Source organism: Puma concolor, chromosome D4, assembly GCF_028749965.1.
Source record: "Puma concolor isolate L17-30 chromosome D4, mPumCon1.1.hap2, whole genome shotgun sequence".
Classification (NCBI taxonomy): domain Eukaryota; kingdom Metazoa; phylum Chordata; class Mammalia; order Carnivora; family Felidae; genus Puma; species Puma concolor.
Window position 1 is genome coordinate 75104373 of NC_141679.1, and position 21970 is coordinate 75126342.

Consider the following 21970-nt stretch of genomic DNA (forward strand, 5'->3'; position numbering starts at 1 on the left):
ACTTGAGCAAAGGCAAAGAAACATAATGGTGAAGAGCCAGGGTTCTGGAGCCACAAACATAATGGTGAAGAGCCACAAAGTCCTGGGTTCAAATCCTGGCTCTACCACTAGTGAGCTGTGTGCTCTTGGGCAAGTTATTTAACCTCTATGAGCCTCAGTTTCCTCACCTGTAAAATAGGCGTAATAATAAAATGGGCAAAACCCATTTCATAGGGTTGTGAAGATTCATGTTTGTAAAACCCTTAGCATGATGCGCTGTTTATAGTGGGGGCTTAATCAATGACAGCTCCGTTGTTATCATCATCATTGCTTGAAAGGGCTTTAGGGACCATCCCCAATCCTTTCATTACAGTTGTCAAGTCTGAGGCTCAGAGAAGTCAAGGAACTTGCCTAAGATCACACAGCAAGTCAGTAGCAAAACTGGGACTAGAACCCAGTATCCATATTCTCTGGCCACTGCTGTCCCCACGACTCTTCCCTGTTGGGTGTGGTGGAAGGAGGCAGAGGGGAAGGCAGATGGAGGGGAGATGGGACATAATCATCACCACCTGGCCCCACCCCTCTTATCAGGAACTTAAGCCATGCCCAATGTTAACCCATGTCATAGTCAAGGATGGCTTCAGGCAGCAGTACCTGGCGCAATAGGTGTGAAAGCAGGACCCCCTGGGAGGGCTGAGAAGTGCCCCCAAACCCTCCCTTGTCGTACCTTGACCCGCCACTGAGCTCAGGCAGGCCCACGTCCTGCACCCTCTCCTACAGGGACAAGCCGCAGCCTCTGTGCACTGACCACCTCTCCAGGTACCACCCCTCACCTGAGTCCTGGGTCCTAGCAGGTCGGCAGTGGGGACAGGAGATCGTGCCACCGCCTCTTGGGACAGTCTTGGGGGTGGGAACGTGGTACTCCTGGCCTAGGGAAGAAACCAGACAGTCAGCTCTGTGCATGTTTGGAGAACTGGGGAGGATTGGGGACTACCTGTCTCCTCTTGCTGACATCCAGAAGCAATCAACAAACCCAAGCTCATTTAGACCGGCAGGCAGGCCGCCAGGAAGCATGATGAGCAATGACAAAGACACCACTCCTCCAGATCCCCGCTTGCTGGGTGGGACTGGAATGGCCTGGGCATAGGGTCGGCTGTGTTCTCCCCGTGCTCCGAGAGGCTGTGAGATGGGGACAGTCACACACGGACTTCATAGGCTTATTGGAAGGACTGAGCGGGGCCGTGTCCATGAGGTGCCCTGCCGGCACCTGGCAGGTGTAACGTGTTCAAGGTTATCAGAAAGGTGGACAGATGCTCGGGTCTTCACCTAGACCTGTCCTCTCCCGCTTTGTCCTTCCCGGAGTCTCAAATGGGACGTTAAGAATGTTGCCTGACTGCTTATCTTTTTTCTCCCCTGTGCCACGCAGGGGTTCCACTTCCTATTCTGTGTGTGTTGCCTTGGGCCGCGCCCCCACCCCTCCACGGACCGGAGGCCACTCCCACGTCTAACTGCTCGGCTCTATCTGCTCCATTGGGGTAGACACGCATCTCTCATTTCTCGCCTTGTCTCCTGCACTCAGCCATACGGATCCGAGGTTAACTGCCCTCCCTCCCAGGGTGGTAGGGATGAGAGCCACGTCTATAACTTACTTAGTATAATTTACACGCTTACTATAACTGCTTGTTACTGTCTGCTATGTGGTCAGATTCATGAAAGTTGGAGCCATAGCCGCATCTGTTTTAATGCGAAGCACCCTGAAATCCTACTATGTGTCATCTGAAGGCCTACTGTGTGCTGGGTGCCTAGTTCACGGGACCCTGCGGCACCCTGGAGGATCAGAGCTGAGGGTAGGCCAAGGGTAACGGATTTGGCACCCACTCTGCAAACAGCGGGTGTTTCATAAACCTCTTTATGACTGACCGGCTAACGGGCCTTCCCCAGAACCAAGTGTGGGCTCTCACGCAGGGGAGGCATCAGAAACTGCTGGATGAACGAACGAACACGCCAAGGTTCAGAGAGGCGGTACGCCCTGGTGCCTCCCGTATCACGGAATTCGGCGAAAATGACGTCAACAGCCCATGGTGAAATGGGGAAGGCATCATGACAGAGCAGTCCTCCCTGGGGGCTGGGCCACCCCCTGGCCCACCTGTGTACTGGCCCCGGAAGGTGACCCTGTCTGGCCTCTTGGTGCCGCCCGCTCTTTTCATTCCATCCCGAGCTGCCTGCGCACTGTCCTCAGAGGTCCGGCTCTTCTCAGAGAACAGCTGGGGGGAGGTGGGCTCGGATCCGGAACCTGAGGTGGAAAAAGAGGAGCGTCAAAGGGGGTGGGGGGCCCACATGGCTCAGGGAGTGGGCGGATGAGAAGTTCAGGCTCTGGGGCAGAGCGTGGCTTTTAATCCTTGGTAATATCAGCCGACACACGTGGGTGGAAACCTGACCTCATGCTAAGCGCTGGTCTAGACCGGCCGCGTCCGCGGTACGCGCACCCTCGCGGCCATCCCAGGAGGCCGGTCCTATTATTGCTGCACAATTAGCTGTCCCTCTAACCACACAGAGCAGGTAAACAACCTGGCCAAGGTCACCTGGCTGGGAAGGGGTGAGGTGGGCTGAACCCTTCTCCTCCTCCTCCAGGCGATTCTCCTGCACTTTCGGGCTTTGGTGTCTATACCTGCGGAGTGTGGGTAAATGTGACCCACCTTGCGGTGAAGACTGACGTCAGATACACACGACGCCCTGACAGAAACCCTGGCATGTCGTAGGCGTGTGACATACAGTGGCCGACACCGGAAGCGGTCTTCAGGGCCCTGCCGCGCCAAAATGGACGCACAAAACCTCCTCCAAGTTTCTTCCCAGGCTGTGGCGCTGGTCCCTGGCCACTGAGCTAACCCGCCCAGAAATCTGCAGGCTCCAGCAGTCAGGGCGGGCAGGTGGTCACTTACTCAGGGACAGCTGGGGCACCTCCCGAGGCACCGAGGAAGACCTGGCTCGCCGCCTTCCTGCGGGGTCAGCTTGCTCTGCACCTGCAGGCTCACCAGACAGTCTCTCTGTGGATTTGCTAGCAAAGAGGAGAGACAGATGATGTCGCTGGAGGAGGTTTGATGCAGCCCTTAAAGATGGTCAGCAAGAAAGCCAACCCAGGGAAAGGCTTATAGCAGAGGAGGAAAGCAGGAAAGTCAAAACCAAAGACTCTGGGAGTCAGACCCCCAGAAAGCGGCTCTGAGCCTCTCTGACCCTCAGTTTCCCCATCTGTCAAGTGGGGATAATGACAGCAATTACCTCAGAGGGTTATGGGAAGGATTAGTGAGACGATGTCCGTAAAAACCTGAACCTCGGTGCCCTCCCATAGAAACACTTGGAAACACCCAGCTGATTTTATTTTATTTTTTTAATTTTTTTAAATTTATTTATTTATTTTTTTTTCAACGTTTATTTTTGGGACAGAGAGAGACAGAGCATGAACGGGGGAGGGGCAGAGAGAGAGGGAGACACAGAATCGGAAACAGGCTCCAGGCTCCGAGCCATCAGCCCAGAGCCCGACGCGGGGCTCGAACTCACGGACCGCGAGATCGTGACCTGGCTGAAGTCGGACGCTTAACCGACTGCGCCACCCAGGCGCCCCCCCCAGCTGATTTTAGAAGTCATGCTCAGTGAATCGCTAAGGGGTGAGCGGGCGGACATCCTGGAAATATTTAGCTCTTCACTTGGGTGATGAGTTCAGGTTATGCAGTAGATATTATCTTATGCATCAAATGTTACATAGGAAAAAGGTGTAAGAGTTGGAGAGGGGTGTGAGTTCACACATCTGGAGAGACCCAGGGGCAGCCAAGTCTGCCACGCCACTGGGGCACAAGGGCAGGCGTTTTGGGGTCACCCACCTGCCATAGTGGGAGCCCCAGGTGGCTGAGGAATCCGTTGGCCGGGCCCGGGCCCGGGCGGGGCGGTTGAAGGTGGAGGCCGGGCACACCAGGCTGCCCTGGGGTGGCTGATGCAGGCTGTCCTCCAGCCGCAGGCGGAGCAGAGACACCTCCTCTTGTAGCTCTCGGATGGCCTGGCTGGGGTGGGGGGAGGGGACAGAAACAAAGAGCGGATGTGCAAGGTGCGGAGCCCCAGCCACCCGCACGCACAGCGCCGCCTGGATGCCCAGGTCTCGTCCCTTTGCGCCAGGGACGGGCCCAACTCTGCTGCCCGCGGATTCTGGAACTTCCTTGTGTGTCCACTTTTCTTGCTGCCCATCTTGACACCTCTGAGCTCGTGCCCCTGCACGTTGGGTGCGCAAAGCACAACTTCGAGGGTTATCTCGCCTAACAGGCAGGGTCTCTGAGTAGCTGTTCTGAACACCGGGGACTCACTGTCAAGGTGGAGTGGAAGACGCAGAATAAAAAGGGCACGAGCTGAAGGTCCACTTTAGAATCTGAATTCTGACCCCCTTGGGCTGCCCCCCCCCCTTCTTCTACCTCTGTCTCTAGAAATGGTAAACTGACAGTCCAGGTCTGGTTTCTTCCCCTCCCTTATTATTCAGCCCATCCTTCCTGGCTCCCCCTAAACATTTTCTACGTGGTCCAAGCCCTGTCTGTCTGCGGTAGCAGAAGATGCTTGTCTGTCTGTCTCCCCAACCAGACAGTGGGCAGGCCTCCCCCCCTCACAATCCCTGAGAACCTCACACCTCATAGATGCTCACGGAATGTTCCTGAACTGGACTCAAGCCCCAAGAGGGGGCAGAGTGAAGGTGTGCGCGAGCAGAGAGGACAAGGGGACATCACGGTGCTTCCTATCACCGCCTATGAGCAGGCTCCAAGGGCAGGGCCCTATCTGCAAGGCTGCTTGTCATCCCTGGGGAGCCCCCAAATACAGCCCAGCCTCTTACAGGCGAGGTATCTCAATGAGCCCCCAGCTTCTATGGAGTAAGTCCTGTCTGCATTGCTCTCCAACCAGCCCCTGAATGTCCAGAGTCTCATTCTGAAGCATCACGGCATCGTGTCGCTGGCATTACAGCAACGATCCTCCCCCACAACCCCGACAACCCCATACATGAACCCCCTACACATGGGGCATCAGAGTCTGGGCTCGGCATGGCCCAGGCTGGTGCAGGCTCTTCATCTACTCCTGGGCGGGGCTCCCCTCAGGGTAACTTCTTGCTTGGTGGCCCGGACTTGTGGGTGAGTGTCTCCAGATGCCACATCCAGCTCTCAGAGTGTGCCAGAGGGAGCGGAGACCTCTCTGGTTACGCCCCGGCACCGTGTGCGTCCAGGGCAGCCGGGTCTCCTGGCAACCCCCCCCCGGGAGACGTTTGTTAGGGTCTCCAAGGCAAAGCGTGAGCATGCTGTTGGCAGGACGGTGGGAGCTCGCGTCACCAGTTAACCCCCGCGTGCACAACTGGGAGGCAACACCGCCTCCGTGTCCCAGGCCGAAGGCGGCCGAGTGAGGGCCTGAGACTTGGAAAACCCACTTGGGTGTCTCTTGTCCTCTCTGCTTCCATCAGGATCTCAGTCTTCCTGACTTAAGTTTTTAGTGGCTGAGGGCCAGCTGGCACTCAAAAAGCCCATCTTTTCCCGCAAACGTTTCCCCTCCCGAGTTCCCCATCTCTGTATCAGCGTCCAACTGGCTGGCCGGCCAGAAGTCTGAGTCATTCGAGACCCTTCTCCCTCCCTGAACACCCCCCAAAAGTTAACCAGCTCCCGGGTCCTGTGGGCCCAATGCCCAGACCCAGGTCCTGTGAGTCTCTTCTCCAATGTACCCCCCTTCCCTCCGACTGGCCCCATCCTGTCTGTCCTGGGTGAGGCAGCCCTCCTGGCAATCTTCCCGCCTCACCTTGTTCTCACCCTGCTAGTGGCCAGAGAGCTCTTTCTAAAATGTGAACCCGACCTCAGCACTCCCGTTTAAACTCCCCTTCATCCGCCCTCAGCTGTGTCTGTATGCATTTGCAAATCTTCAGTGAATCATTTCTCTGAGCAGAGCCAGCATCCAGATGTCTAACTATGGTGTTCGAGGCCCTCCAAGACCTTGAACCCTGTGTCTCCTGGTCTACCTCTCCACTGCTCAACCCCACCGCCACATTCACACCTCGGGATCCAGCTGAAACGAACCTTTGGCCCTGCAAAGGTGACGGGAGCTCTCTCAGGCCTTTGCACCTGCTGTTTCCCCTGCTGGGAACACTGTTCCGTCTCTCTTCCTTCAGGTCTCAGCTGAGATACCACTTCCTCCCAGAAGCCCTCCCTGAAGCTTCTCACTGGGCCAGATGTCCCTTCTCTGTGTTCCCACAGTCCTTGGAGCCTCTGCCACCACTGTACTCCTACTGGGGAGTGTGACCATCGGCTTCTTCATTCATCCTACAAGACGGTGAGCCTAACCAGGCCAAGGACGGCCTTGTCCGCTATTGTGTTACCAGGACCTCACATATCATCGACAAGTAAGCCTGGAATTCCTATGCTGGTGTCACCGGAGACAGCAGGAGTACATACACTAAGTCAGGCCTGGAAGCTGAGTACCAGCCCCGGACCCGCCTTTGCACATAGCGACAGTCCCGTGATGGCACAGGCCAGGAGGCCCCTGATGCATTCCTGCAAAGCAGCCTTCCCTGTGCACGTGGGGACAGACACCCCAACCCGACAAAGGCATGTGATTGATTACTGGCCAAAAGCAACTCAAAGGAGAGGGAAGAGGGCTCACGGGCTACTTTCCCATTTCTGTTCAACCAAGCAAGGAACAACTTTCTTAGCAGAGCAACTGTTCATACATTGAAAGCATCCACTGCTGAAAATATATCCCTGGGAAGCACAGACCTGTCTTGGGAGAGAAATGCTGGGGGTGGGGAGTGAGGTCTCAGCACCAAAAAGGTGAGCCTCCCGGTCGTTGCCCACTGGCTGGACAGGTGTCCTCAAAGTCCACATCCGTGAGGCCCCATGGAGTGGCCCTGAGCCCAGAAACAGGCCACCGGGGTCCATCGGGCCCCAGCACAGCCACCACTGGATGCGATGGCTGAGCTAGCCCCCGCCTCCCTCGGGCATCGCTCTCCCGTCTCTGTGATGGCCCGACTTACTCTCGCCCTGTCCTGGTGAGGAGGAGGGTGCGGGTGCTCTCTGCCGGTCCATGGGACAGAGTGGCAGCTGCAGAAGCCGAGGTCGGGGGTGGGCAGATTGTCGTGCTACGGGCGAGCTGCTCAGAAATCGGCTGTCGCCCCTCCAACTCTGAGCCAGGCACCGCTAAGGAGGCAGAGAGAGACCAAGGTGAGTTCGCCTGGAGAGGATCCCTGCAGTGTGCATGTCCGGGAGCAGAAGCATACGGGCACAGAGGCAGTGCCAGCTGAGGTCATAAATGAAGTTCTCAAAGAGGTCACTGGCCCACTGACCTCAGAACCAGAAGATGTGGTTCTTGCTGGGAGCTTGGCCGTGCAAAGCTGGGCCTGCAGAGCTGTTCCTACCCAGATTCCCATCCCCCCCCCCGCCCCCCATCCACCATTTCAGCACTGCGTCTGAGTCTGCAGGCACCTCCCCCTGTGAAGAGCTCATTGCCCCTTCACATGGACACCACCCCCCCCACCCCGCCCAGCCTCGGCCGCGCATCACCACGTTCTGGGACTGGCTCCAGAGCCCCCCACCTCCCGCTAAGATTATCGTCACGGCTTTGCCTCTGTGCATTTTCCTGGGGAGAGTGTTCAAAACTTTAGCCTTTCAAAGGGATGGGTGGCCACGGGTTAAAAATCACTGACCTGGCCCACACGTTAAAAACAAGGTGCCCCCGAGGGGCGCCTGGGTGGCTCAGTCGGTTAAGCGTCCGACTTCAGCTCAGGTAATGATCTCACGGTCCGTGAGTTCGAGCCCCGTGTCGGGCTCTGTGCCGACAGCTCAGAGCCTGGAGCCCGTTTCAGATTCTTTGTCTCCCTCTCTCTCTGCCCCTCCCCTGTTCATGCTCTGTCTCTCTCTGTCTCAAAAATAAATAAACGTTAAAAACAATAAAAAAAAAAAACAAGGTGCCCTTGGAACCCTACTCAATAATACAGAAAGGAACAGACTGTCAATACAGGGAACAACCCAGACGAATTTCCAGAGATACAGGGAGTGAAGAAGCCAATTCCAAGTGCATACATATGATCCCATTTATAGAATGTTCTTGGAATGACAAAATCAGGGCAATGGCGGCCACCTGAGAGACCATCAGGAGTTCAGAAGGCAGTGGACGTGAGGTGTCCATTAAGGGACGACATGCCATTAATCTGCACCATGGCTTTGCAGGATGTTCTCATTGGGGGAAACTGGCTGAAGGGTACATAGGATCTCCCTGGATTATATATCACTACAACATGTGAATCCATAACTAACTTTCCAAGTTTTAAATGATAAGCCTTGGAAAGAGGCAAAGCCAATCTGAGGTGTAGAAGCCAGTGCAGGGGTCACTTTGAGAGGGTGGGAATGACTGGAAGGAGCTTAGGGGAGCATCTGAGGTCCTGATCGTGCTGAGTTTCTGGTCTGTGTTCATTTTGTGAAAAATCCATCAATTTACGTTCTTTCCTGTATGTTTACTTCACTGAAAAGTTCACATGCATTTTTTTAAAGGTAAAAAACTGAAATCACAGAATGCATAGACGTGGAAAGTGTCCATGACAGCGCTTGGGGGGGAAAAAGAGTTATGAAGTGCTCACATATAATATGATCCCATTTTTGCTTTAAGTGCACCTGAATAAACACGTACACATTGGTATAGAAAACAATTCACAGGTTTGATGCCAAAATGTAGCAGTGATGATTCCGGGCATATTTTTTTCTCTCTTCCCTTCTGTCTACCCTATCTGTAGTTGCAAATTTTCCCACAGTGAACCCGCATGATATTTTGTATCCTAAAAGGTAATGTAGGGGCGCCTGGGTGGCTCAGTCGGTTAAGCGTCCGACTTCAGCTCAGGTCATGACCTCACGGTCCATGAGTTCGAGCCCCGCATTGGGCTCTGTGCTGACAGCTCAGAGCCTGGAGCCTGTTTCGGATTCTGTGTCTCCCTCTCTCTCTGACCCTCCCCCATTCATGCTCTGTCTCTCTCTGTCTCAAAAATAAATAAACGAAAAAAAAAAAGGGTAATGTAACACAAGGTTTTCGTTGCTTTGATTTTTCAATAGGTGCCATCCGGCTACTCCCAGGTTCTGGCCAACAGAGATACACCCACTCACCCATCTCGGCCACCAGTGCCCGCTCCCGGCGGAAACTGGGTGCCCTCTGCTGCAGAGGACTGTCCCGGCCGGAGGGTCGCCTCTGGGCTCTGCTCCTGGGTGTGCTGGGCTCCACGGATCTTCTGGGGACTGGAGGACCCCTGGTCTGGGGATGGGAAACTGCGTCCCGGGGCTCAGATGCAGTGAAGGGCTGGGCCAATGTTCCTGCAGTGCTGAGGGACCATGGCGGGAGAGACATGTTGAGATCGCCCGGGCCTCTGAGCCCCTCCACGTTCTAAGCCAATGAGCTCCTGACCTCTGGGACTTGGCACCCGGGGCAGTACGGTGTTTCTGAGGATGTGCCCCCGTTACACGTGCATTTGTGTATCGAGCCGTCCACCTGCCTACCCGCAGGGGCAAAATTATAAAGCTCAATTTAATTTTTAGAAAATATACAGAGAAATGGAATTTCTAATCCTTTCTTCCCATGTAGCCACAGGGAGCCAGGCAGGCCTCCTGGAGGTGGCAGGCGGGGGGGACTGCACCCAGCTTTGGAGGCTGTTGCTCTACATGGTGGCTCATTACTCCACCCCTCCCCGAGTGCCCTCCTCCACCCTTGCTTTGGGGTTCTAGCCCAGTCTCTTCTCAGGGAGTCGCCCTGATTGCCCTTTACCCTTGTCTTCTGTTCCCCTCCCGCTACCCACTCTGTAGATCTTCATTTACCATTCAGTCATTGATTTGCTCAACAGATACTTATTCCCCAGTCTGTCGCTGGTTGGTTGAGTGGGGGATGAGGGGAGGGCTCTGAGAATGCCCAGGTCATCAGCCCCTGTTCTAGGCTCACGGCACTTATTCCCAGGTTACCCCTCTGCACACAAAGCCGATGGGGAAGGCGGGGTCCCGGAGTACCTGATGTGGGAGAACCGGTGCTCTGGCGTTTGGGTGAGGGGCGACACTCTACTGGTTTCTGAGCCCACGAAACCACTGTCTGTCTCGGGGGATGCCATCCAGGGCTCCTGAAAGAGGCAGTGTCCCTTTAAGTCTGAGGAGTGTGCCTAAGGCACACTGGGAAGGTCTTCCCGATCCTGGCCTGGACCTCACATTCCAGAAGCTCACAGGCCTGGAGGCTGGCCCAGCTCCTGGCGGCCAGGCCTGCGGTGTGAGAGTCCTCAGGCACTCGGGACCAGCACCAGGCCAACAGCAGGGACTCTCCATGTCCCGGGAGGACCCTGAACAAGTCCTGCTTCCCTGAGGAGTTGGGGAGGCCCTGGAGACAGACACTGTAGCAGATTTCCGGAGCTGAGGAAGGAGGGGAGGAGAGGGAGAAAGCCGTCTCACTGTGGGGATGGGATTCACATTTTCCACATGTCTTCCAGCTTGGGCCTGGAATGCCATGGTCCTGTCTGACAGCAGAAAAGCCCGGGCCCAATGAATCAGGAAGATAAAATTCATCAAATGTGCACACCTCCTCAACACTGGGTCTAATGAAAGGTGCAAAGAACACAAACAGGAGACCCAGGTGCCTGCCCTCAATGAGTTCGTGGTCTAGTGCAGATTGCTTACTACAGGCTCATCAGGACTACAGGTGTGTGTGTGTGTGTGTGTGTGTGTGTGTGTGTCCACATGCACATATATGCATTATTCTAGGGGAGGCTCCATTGCATAAGTCACATTGCCATAGTGATCTGTGACTCCTGCAATAGTTTAAAAATTGCTACTCTAATGTCACAAACAGGCCATGGAATCAAGGACTATCCCCCCATCTGTGCTAAGCAGGCTCAAACAAATACAGACAATGGGCCATAAGCTTTCAGAGGACAAGAGGTCCTGGCAGGGGGGCAGGGGTACAGGGAGCTACAGCAGAGAGGCAGCACCAGGCATAAGCCCTGAATGTTGGGGCAGAATTGTGCCTGGTAGCGATTGGGAACAGCAGGCATTCTGGAAGGGTGTGAGCAAAGGCCCGGGGGCAGAAATCCCCAGGAGATCCACGCCCCATGCACAGATGCTTACCTCTAGGTGGGGCCCACCAGCTTGGCGCAGAGACTTCTGTGGAAGGTGCTCAGAGAGGCCGCTTCCCTCTAAGCTGGTCAGACTGCTCTGGTGGGATGCCAAAGGCTTGGTGCCCCGAGGGTGAGGTGGTCTGCTGGGGCCCGGAGGAGGAGCTGCCTCGACTTTGTCCAGGTCCTGGAGGTAGCCATCTCTGGCCACGGATGCATGGAAGCCTGCTGGCTTTACAGACACCATCTGCTCCACAGTCTCCCTGGCAGCGGGGAGGGGCAAAGCAGGTCTGAGCCCTGGCATGGGCTGGGCAGCCCTGTCCTGGGAGCCAAGCAGTCTGGGCGCAAGCTCTGGGGTCAGACACCCCTGGCTGCCCACCCAGTGTTTTGTCACCGTTGAGCTGTGTGGCCTCGGGCAAGATTCCTCCCCTCTCTGAACTTCACTTTTCTCCTATATAAAATGGGGAGGGCCCGCAAAACCTACCCAACGCACTACAGCGGAAATAGTGCGGAAACAAACGAGCTATCATTTCCCAGGCGTCAGGAATCTGCACACTATCTTCCCCATTTCAGCCATTTCATTAACTTCAATCTACTCAAAAGGCTCATGTCATCATTATAAATGGAAGAGCAGTCAGTATTCTGTGTTACAAATAGAAACTAACTTTGGAAATAGACACAAGACCCAAGAACACACTATTGTTACATTCTAGGCAGATCCTCTTGTCTGCTAAAGGCTCTGGGCCTGAGGTCTGCTCGCTTGTTCTTGTTCTTTTTAAAGGACGATCAGGAGAGGCAGTGAAGACATAATGGCATGGGAACTTTCTCCTGGAGGGACTTGGAAGGTCTGAGGCTGAAGAGGACAGTGACGTTATCTCACGCTGCATCTGGCCTGCCAAAAACCATGTCCCGCCCCACCCCAAATCCCTTCCGGTGCTATCCACGGTGTATAGTCCACACTGGGGAGAGACCTGGGTCACAGGCCAGGAAAGCCACTTCTAAGCTGTAACGAGCCGTCGAGCTCAGTAGGATAATCACCACCCCTGTGGTTTCAGAGCTGGTCTGGGGACAGGTAGGGGAGGCTCAGTGACATACTTGAGGGGGGTCCTGTGACTTCTTTCAGCCGGTGCTGGGAGCTGCCTTACGGGCATCCCGGTGGCCTCTGATTTTCTTGGAGGTGGAGCTGGTCCGTCAACTTCTACCGAATGGCCTTGCCCGTCCTCGTCCTCATCCTCGTCCTCGCCCTCCTCCGGCTTCATGGCTTCTGGGACGGTCTTCACGCTGAGGTACCTGAGGAACACAGAGGAGCATGACTCTGCCCGGCAGGGCCAGCCAAGATCCAGTCACTGGGCCGGACACCCCGGCCTCACCCCTGCTACTCACCGCTCCAGGAGGCCGTGGAAATCCTGCTCCACCGGCAGCTCCTTATGCCTGGGTGGGGCCAGGAGGCCCAGCGGCCTGTCCTCCGTCTCACTGCTGGCGGTGCTCAGCTCCATGTTCACATGCGATGGGCAGGGGCCGATGCTGGTGGCGTGAGGCTGGGCCAGAAAGGCGGAGGGGCAGAGATTCAGCAGGTAGCCAAACACCACTTCCTAGGGACCTACCTTTCACCAGGCTCATGTGGGGCACTGAAGACTTAACAGGATAGACTCACTGACTCTATCACCCTTTCCTGCACGTGCAGAATGCAGGGACTGGATCGCGCGACCTTCAATACTGGCTGCCATGAACGGAACATCTGCCATATGCCAGACGCTGAACAGGCACGACTGCACAATAGTCCCTCCAGTACCTACGGCTTTTACAACCCATTTTACAGACAGGAAACCGAGGCTCAGATGACTTGCCCAGACTTACAACAGAAGCGAGGGGCAGAGCAGAGACTTGAAGCCAGATTTCCTGCCAGAGGCACCTCTCCTCACCTGCTCCTGCTGGGTATGGACACCCAGCCCCCAAAACACCTTCATTGTGGGAGCACGGGAGCCCCTCAAGATGACGCACTTGGGTTTGCACCCGTGAGCGCGTGAGGTAGCACCTGGAGGGGCTTTCCACAGTGTGAGAGTTTCCCCTACATCACTGGGCCACCAAGACCTCCATCGTCATGGCTATCTTACCAGCGCCCAGCCCTCCGTCAGCCCCCGCCTCACCTACCATGCTGGCCCTTTCTCCTGCTCCAGTCCCTAATAGACATGCCTTCACAGCACAGGGAGCAAGGCACAGAAGACCCCACTACTGTCACCTGTGTGGCTGCTATGTGACCGCTATCCACTCACTCTGCTCAATTATGCAGAGCAAACCATGATCATCTCTCTTGGGGCTGTGATTTGGGCTAGAGAGACTTCTACAAAGTCCTTTCTGTGCAAGGCCCTTGTCTAGGGTCTCCTGACCTGTGCACAGTCCCCAACTCCATCTAGTGCTACAAGCAGGACGCTGGAGGCCACCCCCATTCCCCTTCCTCTCACCACCACTGCAAGGCCAGGCAAATGTGCCTTCTACACCTGTCTCAGGTCCACGCACATCTCTCTATCTGCCCTTCCCTTCTCCCACCTACCTGCCGATCCTCTTTTTATAATTTTTTTTTTTAAATTTTTTTTTTCAACGTTTATTTATTTTTGGGACAGAGAGACAGAGCATGAACAGGGGAGGGGCAGAGAGAGAGGGAGACACAGAATCGGAAACAGGCTCCAGGCTCTGAGCCATCAGCCCAGAGCCCGACGCGGGGCTCGAACTCACGGACCGCGAGATCGTGACCTGGCTGAAGTCGGACGCTTAACCGACTGCGCCACCCAGGCGCCCCTGCCGATCCTCTTTTAATACCCCCTGCTGAAAACCCAGAAGAGTTTAAGGCCAAACCCTTGATGTGACCCACAAGCCCCTACATCATGGAGCCCCCGCCTTCCCCTCCAGCCACAGCTCTGACAATTGCCCCCTCACCTTCCATATTCTAACCACAGGGCCTTTGCACCGGCTGTTTCCCCTGGTGCATGGCTTCTGCTCTTCTGCGTGTAGTAATTCCCACTCAGATCTCATTAAAACATTTCTTACTCAAGGAAAGTTTCTCGGGGCCTCTAAACTCAGTCATGTTGCCCTGTTACTCTCCTAGAGCCCCATAATTCTCCTTCAGAGCCCTGAGCAAAATAGAATGAGTTCAGCAAGACAAGCAACTCCATGAGTATTAAAACCACCTACTTTTTTTTAAGTTTATTTATTTATTTGGAGAGAGAGAGAGAGAGAGAGAGAGAGAGAGAGAGAGAGAGAGAATTCCAAGCAGGTTCCACACTGTCAGTGCAGAGCCCGACATAGGGCTTGATCCCATGAACCCAACATGGGGCCCAATTTCACGAACCATGAGATCATGACCTGAGCCGAAATCAAGAGTCGGATGCTTGACCAGCTGAGCCACCCAGGCACCCCCTACCTATTTTCGTTGGTCGGTTTCCCACTGAATTCCCACCACGTGTCTCGGGTGCTGGCACATGGTGCATACTTCACAAGTATGCAGTGAAGAAGTCGATTAATGAAGAAGAGAAGGAAGGAAAGGTCCAGTATGGCTGGGCAAAGAGGTACCTGAGGGCAGAGGGTCTGGGTGGCGGGTGTGGGGGCTTGTCCTGAAGGAGAAGGCAGGTGCACTGGCTGGCATGGAGAAGGCGTGGCTGGGGGGCTGTCTGGGGTGGAGTCTGACCCGGCTCGCTCAGGCTCAGGCTGGGTGTGGTCCATGTGGTCCTTCAGCTCTTCCAGGCGAATACCCAGCTGGAATATCTCCTCCTCTAGCACCCTGGGGAGACATCAGCACCCGGACCTGTTACAGCAACCACAGCAGGCAGGTCTGGGAGGCCGTGCTTCTGAGCGGAAATTCCAGAGAATGCCCATGGATGGTCCAGTTAATGTCCCAGTTTGGATTATGTGGAGAACTCGAAAAAACAAGGTGAAAGGGGACTCCACTGGGAACAGGTGGCCTCCGCCTGAGCCCCCCTCTGCGACCAACAGGCTGTGGGGCCTTGAGTAAATCCCTTCCCCTCTGGCCTCACTTCTCTGCTCTCTGATGAGCAGTTTCAGGTCTCATCTCCAAGGTCACGTCTCATGGCAATGAGTCCAAAAGGACACACACTTCAGCTTTCAGGTGTACCCGCATCTGGATATGCTGCTAATTGGGGTAGGATTTCTCCCTGTTCCTGTAGCACATGAATTATGAGGACAAAGTGTGCCCTTCCTGGTGACTAAGGGAACCAGAGGCCTCCCTCCCCAGCACGTACCTGCCAGGATCAAATTTGCCAGGTGTCCCCTGGGGGCCGGCCAGCTGCTGGGCCAGCTGTTGCTCCCTGCAGGCCTTCAGGTACTCCTCCTCCAGGGCCGCGTGGGTGGCCTTTAGCCGCTGGAAGCCCTGAAACCAGACCAGGCCAGGAGGACCTGAGTGTGCAGCCCCCGTGGGCTCTGTCCTTGCAGATACAGTGGATGAGGGAGCTCACGGTGGGGGTGGGGCAGGAGACCCATCCTCTGGGCCCCTAAGTCCCTAGAAGGCTGGGGTTAAGACTCCCTAAAACCTGCCTGCCCCCGTCTAGCTCTCTGCCATCAGACTGGCAAGGCCGAGGCATGGCTTAGAGCCTCGGCACGGGCTCCAGAGAGCACTAGTGTTTCCTGGATAGACCTACACGTACCCCAATGTTCCATGACGTTTGCAGGCCAAATACGCCATCACTACGTCCCCCTGTGGGCCCAGTACTTGAGCGACCACGGATCCTCATTCTTATTTTCCAAACTGTGGATCTGGGAACAGTAGTCACTCTTTTCCCAAGCGCTTATGGACTGTCATGATAGATGACCATCACTACCACACTGCTGCTAACAACAGCTAAAATTTACTGAGCACTGAGGTTCTACGCTAAAGCAGTTGGCATTAGTCACTGAATTTCCAACATAGTCCTAAGGACAGGGGTAGTTTATCACCTTCACTTAAAGAGGAGAAACCGAGGCACAGAGGGTTATTTAAGTTGGTGAAGGTCACACAGTGAGGGAGCAAGTTGTAAGCAGGATTTGAACCCGGGTCCTCCAGCTCCAGAGCTCGTGGGCCTAACAGTGATGTTAGGCGTCCACAGCAAAGGTGGTGACAGCTAACAGATGGTTAAAACTCAGGAACTCAGAAGGATCATTTCCCCTGGCTTGTGATCATCCCCATCCCATTCATTCTATGCTGACAGCAGACTGAGTTCAAGGACAACCTAGAATCTAGTCCCCGGGCAGGCTTGATCTTCCAACAGCTCTTGACCTCCTAGATGTGGGGGAAGTACGACAGAGGGGAAGAAAAAGAAGCGTTTTGTTTTTCAAGGTCCTCGCTCATGCACTCAGTGAGATAATACAACACATCACAACACAACAATGCAACATCACATATGTTGCAATTGGAAAATGGATGATGTCTATATGGTAACATAGTAATTAGTAACACAGTTAATGACGTAGTAAAAATATAGCATTTTTTACAAACCAGGTGTGTTGTATTTGCCCCTCTCCACCCCTCTTCAGCCCCCCTCCCCACCCTGCTCTGTGCCTCCAGCATCAGCTGGGCTCCACACCTGCTGGCTTCCCAGGGGGGTCTTGCCTAGTGGGAGGCATCTGTAAGAGGTCAAAGGGCGGGAGGAGAGAGACCTGGCAGGGAAGAGCTGTGGGCAGCTGCCGGTCCCCAGGCTGCCCTTGTTCCTTGTCGCATCCCCTGACGCTGCCCACGGCCCCGCTAACAGCCCCTTCATTGACCCCACGCTTCCAGCTTTCAGAGCTCTACCTGCTCCTTTCCCGGGGTCCTGCTGATGCAGCAGAAATCTCGATTTTATATACGACTATAGTTGTCCAGAAATACCAAAATCCAAGAGGAAATAAGCCCATAATGGTTAGATTAGGGCTCCCCTCCCCTTTTCCCCTTGGTTTTCAGATACTGGGCAATCACTTTTACAAGACAAGAAAATTTTTGAAAGGGCAAGTCTCTTCTGGTGGCTGAGAGGGAGCCAGATGGGTGGGAGGCGGTGCAGACCAGGGATTACCACCGCGGACTCGGGTATCAGACAGACCTGGGTCTGGGCTCCGCTGCCTACCAGCCGCGTGGCCTTCAAGTCGCCTGTCTCGGCTTCCCCCGCTCCATTCCAGTTAAATGCGGGCGATGACTGTAACCACCTTACTGGCGTTCTATGATAAAACGCAATCATGTGCATCGAAGGCGTGCCACAGTGCCTCTGGCGCACCACCACCACTGCTTAATCAGTGCTAATACTGTGATATACTGATCCTTGTCACGGCAAGCTAAGCAGGGGCTGCCTGCTGTGAAAGGAGACGGTGTGTCTGAGATTCTCTGGCCTGTGTTGCGGCGGACGGGGCTTCAGAGACTCCACTTTGGGGGCCAGAGCAGGTGTCTGGAAGCTCCAAGGGCATCTCCCAAAGTAGACGGTACCTTGAGTTGGTCCTGGGGCGTCAGCCGTCCTGCCTGCATCAGCCCTGCGAAGGATTCCACCTGGACATCGGGAGGGGAAGGAAACCCGCTCTAGTTAATCGGGACCCTGGAAGGTGAGGCCTGCAGCCCCCACGCTTAGCCACATTCGCGCTTTGGCACCAGAAACTGGGTCCCGCCTCAGGATGTGGGTTTCCTGCCAAGCACGGAAAGGCGGATGCCAGAAACTGTCTCCACCACTGGCTCTGGTCACGGCTGCCTTTGGAAAAATCAAAGCGGAGCCTCCCAGAATTTATCAATAGCAAAGCACACTCACTCATGGGCATGAAGGTCGATGACACAGGATGTTTACTGCAGCATAATGGCGGGGCAACAGAAACGATCGAAAAGCTTATCTGTGGAGTAGTACGCAGCCATCAAGAAGAGGAAAGGGTATGTGTCTGTGCTCACGTATAAACTAAGACCTACTTTTCAGTGTCAAATTGAGGTATAGCCCAGTCTTTATAATAAGCTAGCATCTGTATAAAATAGGGAGAGAGAGAAAAAAAGGAAAAATATAAATACATTTGCTTATATATTATAAACTACCTCTAGAAGGATGCAAGAAACTGAAATATTAATTGCTTCTGGGGCAGAGACCTGGGTGGTGGTGGGGACAGGGATGGGAGGAAGCATTTCTACTCTATGGACCTTCTGAACTCTGAACACAGTGAATTCATCACCTTCCCAGAAATAAACACTCAACTTCAGGATATTAAAAAAAGTCAAGGTCCAGCATAGCATACATGCTTGTGTGACCATTTCTAAGAACACATGTGTGTGTGTTGAACACTTTTGCATGAAACAGAGGGCAACTATGGGAAAAAAGACTTTTCACTGAATATGCCCTTTATGCTATGTGAGGTTATTGCCATGTGCATCTAATTACCTTTACAAAAAACTTTTTTTAACAAGGAAAAAAAGACAAAGGATGATTTGGGGCTTTCTAGGATTTCTAGAAAAGCTCTAGATTAGTGCCAAAATGTAATATAGAAATTTATATAAATTATACATAATTTATATAACATAGAAAACAGAAACCTAATGCAAGCTACATATGCAATTTAAGATTTTCTTTTTTTTAATTAAAAAAAATTTTTTTATCTTAGAGAGTGAGAAAATCTTAAGCAGGCTCCACGCTCCGCACGGACCCCAACGCAGGGCTCGATCCCACAACCCTGGGATCACGACCCAAGCCAAGATCAAGAATCAGACGTTCAACCGACTGAGCCACCCCGGCATCCCTGCAATTTAAAATTTTCTAAAACATAGAATAAAATTCTAAAAAAATTATGTCAAATGTAAAAATGTAAAAAAGAAACAGGTGAATTAATCTTAATAATGTATTTTATGAACCTAAAATATCATTTTGACATGGAATCCATGTAAACAATTATTGAGATATTTTATATTCTTTTGTCACATTAAGTCTTTGAAACCCACTGTGTGTTTTACCCTCACGGAACACCTCAGTTTGGACTGGTCACATGTCAAGTACTGACCAGCCACATGGTCTGTGGCTCCTGGATCAAACAGCACAGCCCTAGGTCATCAGGGGTCAGCTGGTGCCCCAGCTCCTGCTCGGTGTGATGACCTTGCCTTTGCTTTACAGCACACAGGACACGAAGAAACATCTCTCCAGGTATGGAACGAGGATGGTGGTGATAAACCAGGAGAAAGTACTTGTTCAGGTTACTATGATGGATGAGCTTGAGGAAGCCAGACACAAAAGGACGAAGATTATATACATCTATTTATATAAAATGTCCAGAAAAGGCAAACCCAAGGAGACAGAAAGTAAATGAGAAGCCTCCAGGGGCTGGGGGGAAGGGGAATGGGGGAACTGCTTAATGGATAGGAGCTTCTCACTGGCTGATGAAAAAGATTGATTGTGGTGATAGCTGCATGACTGTGAATATAGTAAAACCCACTGAAGCATTAACTTTAAAGGAGTAAATTGTATGACATGTGAATTATATCTCAACAAAACTGTTACCAAAAAAAAAAAAAAAAAAAAAGAAAGAAAGAAAAAAGAGGATGCTTGGTATTTCTCTGAAGGAATGTGTTTTATGGCCATGATAATATATGTAACTACTGCATTTCCCTTTTCACACTGACAACTAGGAAGCTCAAAACCAAACATGAACCTGGTAAAGCGTTCAGGGTCCAACAGGACATTTTGTTTATTCACTTTACACTAAGTTCAGTCTATTTTTTTCTACCCTTACTTCCCCTTTGCCCCATTTTCCTCACTTCTGTTTTCAGAATGTGGTTGTCATGCATGTATTTTCTAAGCTGCTTTAAAGCACGTCTGGCATAAGGCCAAGTGTGCAGTTAAAAATAGAGCTACAAACAATTCACAGTTATTTGGACTGTTTGGTGAAAGCATAAAGGCCCTTTGAGAAGGGACTGAGAATTTATTTCTGTAATGAAACGCACTAAGAAAGCGGGGTGGTTTATCCCAAACCGGAAGAGGTAGAGTTGAGATTCTCTTATCCTTCCAGAATCCTGGAGGAGCGGTGAGTCTCCCCTAGGGGTGAACCAGGAGACACTTTCAAGCCCAACTTGAGGGAGTTTGATGGGACACGGTGCCAAAAAAGGGAGTTAAAGCCAGTACTGAGTGACAAGGAGGAGGCTGTAAACCACGTGGCCTCTAAACCAGGAGGGAGAGGCCCACGTTTTCAAGATGGCCGAGTTACCTCCAGCAGGGGAATGACAAGGAGCCTTGCAGAGAGGTTCTTACTCAAGCAGACACTGCTTTCTCAGGTGAGTTATGTCTCCCTCGTTCCCCTCACCTTGGCCAGGAACAGGCTGGCCTGAGAAGCCAACTCCTGGGTCCGCTCTGCTGACGGCTGGTCCTGGGCGATGCCCGGGTTCTCCGGAAGCCACTCTGGGGCAGACGAGGAGGGGCTCAGGTCTCTTTGAGCTGGTGGCCACCCTGGAACACACAACCACTGAACGCTGGGGCCAAGAACCGTCCTTCCTGGAGCTGAGGGACCAACGCTGAACCTCAAAACCACACCCTCACCCTCCATCATCAAGCTACAACCATCATATCGAGATCACACTGTCTTTACATGGGCCCCAGGAAGTGGGCTGGGCAGTGTAGCCCAGGTGCAGGAGAGAACGAGGTCTGGATCTGCCCCAGATCACACAGCTGGGGCCAAGTCAGGCCTCTGGTTTCCCAGTCAGTAGCTCAGGCTCTAACTCAGAAAGACTTGAGTTCAAATCCCTACCCCACCCCCTTCTGCTTGTAGCGGCGTGGCCTTCAGCAAGTCCTCAGCCCTCCGTGCCTCGGTTGCCCTGTCAGCGGGGTTGATGTGGGGATTAGGTGGGATCCTGCACGGCAAGGCTCGGCACAGAGCCGGGCCCCCACATGGGCTCCACGGTGACATCAGTGCTCTTTGTTACTCACTGGGCCCAAGATCCCCCAGCTGCTAGATGCAGAGCTAGGGCCAACCCCCTCCTCCCACCCCCACTGCCCTCCCGGCTGCTCTGGCTCCAGGAAAGATACATGGTTTCCACATCTCCATTCGACCTCTTCAAGTCAGACGTCCCAGACAAGGGCCTCACCTCCCTCCCTCCCCTGATCTGAAGCCAGTGCCACCCTAAGGCCAACCAAGCCCCCCCAGAGCAGAATCACAGGCAGAAGGCCCTCCAGTCACATTTCCTCTCTGACTCACCGGAGGCCCCAGAGGCCTGTGGGGCTTCGGCAGGGCCCGACCACCGCTCCACAGACTGGGGCTGTGGGATGGTGAAGGACAAGACCTTGGTCCCCTGGGGCACCGTCCCTGTGTGGATGCTATGGCTGGGCTGGGGCGGGTCCGAGTACAGGTTCACCTGTCAGGGAGGGGAAGGCATGAGCACAGCCAAGTCAGGGTTGGGGCAAAGTCCCCAAAAGGCCTCACCTTCATTCACACCATCGCTCAGGCACTCAACAAACATGTCTTGTAGTAATAAATACTATATTTGAATGGAGCCCTTGGGTGGGGGCCAAACAATGGGCCAAGGATGTGCGTGCCCTTTCATGCCCTCTTTAGGCAGTCCTGATGGGGAGGCAGGACAGGGACTATCATCCCCATTTTACAGAAGAGGAAACTGAGGCTCCAGTTAAGTCATTCACTCAAAATCTCCAGCTATAAATCCTTGGACTGAGACTAGGATCCTACTTTGACCCTAAAGTCTATGGTTTTCCATATTAATAATTTTAAATACTACTTGTTATAATAATTTACAATGTGACCACAATTATAACTAATACAGTACTTCCAGCAAGTATAACTATAATCATATAATCACACTTATTAGTAATAAAACATTTTCAGTAGTGATTATCACATTGATAATAACAGCGATTAATGCTGGTCTGAATGAAGGCGTAAGCCAACGAG

At 53.3% G+C, this 21970-nt stretch overlaps 1 protein-coding gene across 4 annotated transcripts in view; it reads right to left on the reverse strand.

The window, feature by feature from the left end:
• AKNA (AT-hook transcription factor) overlaps nt 1-21970 on the reverse strand; it is a 55626-nt gene that overhangs the window by 6753 nt on the left and 26903 nt on the right. For 3 of the 4 annotated variants that reach the window (XM_086683814.1, XM_086683813.1, XM_086683815.1), the window contains exons 5-19: nt 21263-21419; nt 20375-20568; nt 17544-17603; nt 15361-15488; nt 14675-14882; nt 12491-12645; nt 12203-12397; nt 11121-11370; nt 10020-10126; nt 9132-9343; nt 7016-7178; nt 3855-4031; nt 2919-3034; nt 2126-2272; nt 813-908 (exon numbers count right to left, since the gene is read on the reverse strand). In XM_086683814.1, the coding sequence (XP_086539940.1) occupies nt 813-908; nt 2126-2272; nt 2919-3034; nt 3855-4031; nt 7016-7178; nt 9132-9343; nt 10020-10126; nt 11121-11370; nt 12203-12397; nt 12491-12645; nt 14675-14882; nt 15361-15488; nt 17544-17603; nt 20375-20568; nt 21263-21419 (2365 nt within the window). The remainder of the gene's footprint in view (nt 1-812; nt 909-2125; nt 2273-2918; nt 3035-3854; nt 4032-7015; nt 7179-9131; nt 9344-10019; nt 10127-11120; nt 11371-12202; nt 12398-12490; nt 12646-14674; nt 14883-15360; nt 15489-17543; nt 17604-20374; nt 20569-21262; nt 21420-21970) is intronic. The other variant, XM_086683816.1, reaches the window with a different exon arrangement.